The sequence below is a fragment of the Lactuca saligna genome, chromosome 9 (genome assembly GCF_052625555.1).
Source record: "Lactuca saligna cultivar CGN05327 chromosome 9, ASM5262555v1, whole genome shotgun sequence".
Lineage (NCBI taxonomy): Eukaryota > Viridiplantae > Streptophyta > Magnoliopsida > Asterales > Asteraceae > Lactuca > Lactuca saligna.
Window position 1 is genome coordinate 176,228,390 of NC_136425.1, and position 5,253 is coordinate 176,233,642.

At 33.2% G+C, this 5,253-nt stretch overlaps 1 protein-coding gene across 1 annotated transcript; it reads right to left on the reverse strand.

Moving 5' to 3' along the window:
* Positions 1–2,406: 2,406 nt before the first annotated feature.
* On the reverse strand, positions 2,407–4,944 carry LOC145018419 (NADH dehydrogenase [ubiquinone] iron-sulfur protein 8, mitochondrial). Its single transcript, XM_078976310.1, has 8 exons — positions 4,764–4,944; positions 4,082–4,178; positions 3,902–3,955; positions 3,708–3,799; positions 3,488–3,601; positions 3,150–3,217; positions 2,959–3,070; positions 2,407–2,699 (listed from the first exon to the last, which is right to left on the reverse strand). The coding sequence occupies exons 1-8, from the start codon at positions 4,815–4,817 to the stop codon at positions 2,604–2,606; spliced, it is 687 nt and encodes a 228-aa protein (XP_078832436.1). The 5' UTR covers positions 4,818–4,944; the 3' UTR covers positions 2,407–2,603.
* Positions 4,945–5,253: the final 309 nt, after the last annotated feature.

The window sequence follows — 5,253 nt, forward strand, 5'->3', positions numbered from 1 at the left end:
TAGCAATTGTCGTGTCGTGGCAACTGTTTTCACCAAAATCCACCTCAACTTCAAGCAGCCAGAACTTCTTCGTTTTAACTCCATTTTCTGCTATCTTTATATCCATAGAAATGTATGTACGGGCCAACACTTTTGTCTAGTAAATTTTAGCTTAACAGATGTCGAACTAAAAACCATAATCCATGAAAGAAGTCTAAAACATCACTTTTTCCATGTTACCCTTTAACTCCAATACACAAGCCAAGGGTTGAGATCACATAACCAATATATATATATATATATATATATATATATATATATATATATATATATATATATATATATATATATATATATATATATATGGGGGGATCATATGCTAAAAGACTATCTTGTCCTTTGTATCTTCCCACAACCTCCTAAAATCAATCACACAATGCTTTTTGTATCCTCACATTTCAAATAAGATTTGTTTGAATGTCTCTTTTATTGTCGAGTAAAGAATTGCTAAATGCTATTGATGCATTATGAGATGTTTGTATACCTATTAGTGGGCTTGATAAGAAATTGTTTGATATCACCGTTAGAAATATCTATTTCGGTCCTATAGCTTTTGATATGCCTCTTATCAGGTCTCATAATAAGGTCTACATCTGACTTAATCAAACATTGATTCAACCGAAACGTTACTCAACAAACAAACACCCTCTAAATCTCATATTCAAATTATGATTTGATATTTTTCTTGATTATGTTAATGGAAACACTAATAAAAAACACAGAGCAACTCAAATCATTAAAAATCAAATGAACAGTTTAATAAAATGAACAAGACAATGGAATAAACCATTATAATATGCTGACAAAACTACAAATTTGGTCCTTGTAGTTTGTGAAAAACTTTGGATAGGATCCAAAAAGTTTTCAACCTGCATGGAAGGTCCAAAATCAAAAAATTCCTATGATTTTGGTCCAAAAAATTTTAAAAAGACTATTATGCCCTTTTATTTTCTTTTTTACATTTCTTTTAATTTATTTCTTATTTTATTAATATTAAAAATAATGTAAACCCCCACCAACCCCATCACCTCTCTCTCTCTCTCTCATCATCGTCATCATCATTATCTTCTTACTTCTTCTAGAAAATCAAACAATTACTCACGATACATAACTACACTTCAGTAAAACGATTACTCAAGCAATCGTTCCTCTAGGTGTGTGTGTGTGTGTGAAGATCGTTATGCTGAAAGAATTAGGTCAGTTTCTTTTCTTCTCACTCTGAATCGATCGTATGTTTTGATAGGTGTAACAAAGTTGTGAAGAACAAGGGATTATGGGTGTAAATCATTGAACCGGGTTTTTTTTTATCTCGAGCTTCAGGTGAAGATGCTAAAGAATAAGGGTAGATATGGTGATTCTTATCTTGTAGGGGATGAGCTTAGATTTGTACATTTCAAACACTAAGCCTCCAAATCATCATCAGATCTAACATAGAGAATGACAGACGGGTTCAAGTGTTTTAGAATTTCAGTATATATTTTGAATTTCTGAATGTAAGCTTCAATTCCCGTCCATGGTCGTTTGTTCTTAAAGGTGAGCAAAAAAAAATTGAAGAACCAAGTTTTTTTAGGGGTCTCCTTATGTGTATAATTTGTTTGGAAAGAAGATTGGGATAAATCAATTACTGTTTTTTTTTTTTTTGGATCATTCATTCTCGCAGGTAGAAGCCACGAAACACTCTCCCCCTCCCTCTTTGATTTGGGTTTTTTTATTTTGAGAACTCATTAGGTTATTATATTACTCCTCCGATAGCAGTTGAATACGAAGAGGTGGAGCCTTGAACTTGCACCAAATTTTAAGTGAATCTAACGGAAACTATGTTTGCGAACTGATTGAAACTTCAAATTTTCGTTATAGGTTTTCAGGAAATCGAACTTGTTGTCTGTGTGTGTGTGTGTGTGAGAGAGAGAGAGAGAGAGAGAGAGAGAGAGAGAAAAAGAAGGGTGGGGGTGGGGGCAGGGTGGGAGGGGAGTGAGGGGATAATTCTTTTCTTTTCTTTTTATTTTTAAAGTAAAATAGTGTTAGAATAATTATAAAATATACAAAAAAGAAAATTAAAGGGTATAATAGTTTTTTCAAAATTTTTTAGACCAAAATCACAGGAAGTTTTTGATTTTGGACCTTACATGCATCTTGAAAACTTTTTAGATCCTATTCAAAGTTTTTCGCAAACCACAAGGACCAATTTTGTAGTTTTGTCTAATATGTTTTCATGTTTGGTTAGCTCAAAGAAATGGAGTGAATCATTCAAACATATTGTTTGTAAATTGTAATTAACAAATAGAAAACTAAATAAAATAAAATTAATAAATAAAGAAAAGAATGTTAATTAAAAAATAAAATTCTAATTAAATAAAAGATAACTCGTTAAATAAATTGCATATAAGCATACACTTCTACTCAAATAAAAATACATGGAGTTGCCACAAAAGTCTTTATTTGTGAATTTGACATCATCTATTTTGTTGAACATTCTACAATTTTCAAGGGTATTTTTGACCAAAACAAATTATTGATAGTGTGGGTTCCTTTATTCCCAAAAGATTATATCGGAAAAACACTGTTCATCGATATAAGCTCTCAGACCGAAGATTCTCAGCAATCTCTGTTTCCCATCTATCCCCATTTTCAAGCAATTTCTCCTTATCATATAGCAGCTCCTGTAATAATTAAAAAAAAGCATACAGCATTAAAAAGATATTATACAGCATCATAATTTTATTCATTTGTTTACTATAACATCCTACTTTCATTTCTACCTACTACAGCATTGCACTTTGAAAAGTCAAACCCAATTACATCAATGTCATCAAAATACAAACCAATTTTCACAGATACAATTAGGTATACTTATCACAAAGTACTTTTATCTTCAATTTTAAAAATATATATATTATTTTCGGATTAATTTACACAAACCTCATGAGTCTCAGTGGCAAACTCAAAATTGGGTCCTTCAACAATGGCATCAACAGGGCATGCTTCTTGGCAAAATCCACAGTAGATACACTTTGTCATGTCAATATCATACCTACAATATAATTCACTCAATAAGAGAGAGAGAGAGAGAGAGAGAGAGAGAGAGAGAGAGAGAGAGTGTGTGGTTTCACCTTGTTGTTCTACGGCTCCCATCTTCTCTCTCCTCAGCTTCAATAGTAATAGCTTGAGCTGGACATATCTAAAACACCAATAATTAAAACAATTAGGACAAAATTAACAATGGTGAAGTGGGGAGACATAAAGTACATTATTTGTGTCCTTTTTATGTAGAGTAGGTGGAACACTTATCACTTTAAAGAATATGATACATGAACCTTATAGAGCATATCCGATGTATGAACTTTATAATGACTTATTTTTATTGCCACGTCAGCGTTGTACTAAATTCATTTTAGCAAAATCTTATCTTTGCCAAACCTCTCGAATTCAAATTTAAAGTAAAGCTTACAGCTTCACAAAGTTTGCAGGCAATACAACGTTCTTCTCCAGTTGGATAACGTCTGAGGGCGTGTTCTCCTCGAAACCTTGGGCTCAAAGGACCCTTCTCAAATGGATAATTGATCTAAATATGAATCAGTTAAATAAACGAAATTAATTTTAATTCGCCTTTTGGAAAACAACAAATAGATGAAACTAAAGGAAATAAGGAATCAATGTCAAACACTTACAGTAACTTTTGGCTCAAAGAAGTATTTGAGTGTTAGTGACAAACCTCGAACCAGTTCAGTTAGAAATAACGTATTAATGCTCCGTTCAAAAACTGAAAATAATTCACATAAGAACCATAAGTTGAATGAAAAAATGGAAGAAAAGATAAAAGATAAAACTTTAAAGAATTGACAAAAAAAATTGTTGGGAGTACCAGAACTCCAGTCTTTTGAGATCTCCCTTGCAAGCTTCTCTCTTTCTTCATCATCTAAAAGCAATAAGAAGTAGCATGATTCCTTTTATTTTGATAAAAACAAATACATGTTTATACATATCAATATACTCGATGTAAACATGATCTTGTATGATAGAAACTTAGTCCCATATCACATACCTTTATCAGTGGAAAAGGAGTGTTTAGTTGCAAACGAGCGTGCACTGGAAACTGTCTCACTGGTGTTAGGGCCCTGTAATACTTGTCCTGCTACAGTCTGGCATAAAATCAAGATATTGAACATCATGAAACTGATCTAAAAGAATTTACTTCATGAAATAAATGAGGACATTGGTGATTGGACATAGCTTTAGAGCCAAAGTTTTCTCTATTCTTCAAGTGGTCATTCGAATTCACACCTTGTGTTGGCATGATGAATTACAAATTAACTAATGCTTCTTCCCTTTGTATAAAATGGCACATTCTTTAGGTAAATAAAGCATAGGTGCTACCTTAAACAGTAAGGACAGTAGAATTACACGCAATTCGGGGAAGAAAAAGAACAGGTATTATGCTGCAGATAGAAATGATTCAAAATGACGAACTCAATGAGACAATGTGGAACGTTTCCGAAATTTGGCGTTCTGCTTCAACTAATTTCATCTGAATCTTATAAACAATCCGACAAATCAAAACCCTAAAAAATATGAACTCACCTATACAAAACGACCACAAAATCCCAAACGAACTTCGATCGGGCATTTATAACAAATCCAAAACCCTAACAAGTAACAAATTCAATCCGCAGGATCTTAACAGAAATTTAGTGTGTGCGTGCGTGAGAGAAGAAGACGGGTCTTACGAGCTGGCGATAGCGAAAAGCAGAGATAGACTTGCGAGCTAAGATTGCGGCCATTTCTTCGAAGCTCAATTGATATGAATATTGGTGGTGCCACTGCCTCTTTGGCTCTCCCCAACGTTAATGGAGGTTCTCGCTTGAGTTCCTTATGAACCGGCGTTTTCCTTACACATGTGAGTCGGGTCGTTCTCGGCAAAGGCGGTGTGTTTAAGTAGAATTTCACTTTGCATCCTCACTATTACTAGATTTGGCAATTTTGACCCAAAATGCTATTGTACTTCAAATGAGAAATACTTGTTTGTCCTTCAAATCTCAAGATAATGTGTTTTAAATATCCAAACTCCAAAATTGGCAAATCATGTGGATTTTTAAGTTAATCAAAGTGCTCTTTATTATTTTCAATTTGGTTATTGAGCATATGAGAATTTTCGGGTTGTGTGGTTATAGGAATGACTGGCAATAGGCGAGAGAATAAGTGAATAACAATGTCTTG

Bases quoted from the DNA above. Each gene is read 5' to 3' on its own strand.
- LOC145018419 (XM_078976310.1), bottom strand. From the start codon at position 4,817: ATGGCCGCAATCTTAGCTCGCAAGTCTATCTCTGCTTTTCGCTATCGC. The intron at 3,956-4,081 runs GTATGTGATATG...TATTGCTTTTAG, and splicing joins CTCCTTTTCCACTGATAAAG to ATGATGAAGAAAGAGAGAAG. The intron at 2,700-2,958 runs GTTTGTGTAAAT...TAATTATTACAG, and splicing joins TTGCCACTGAGACTCATGAG to GAGCTGCTATATGATAAGGA.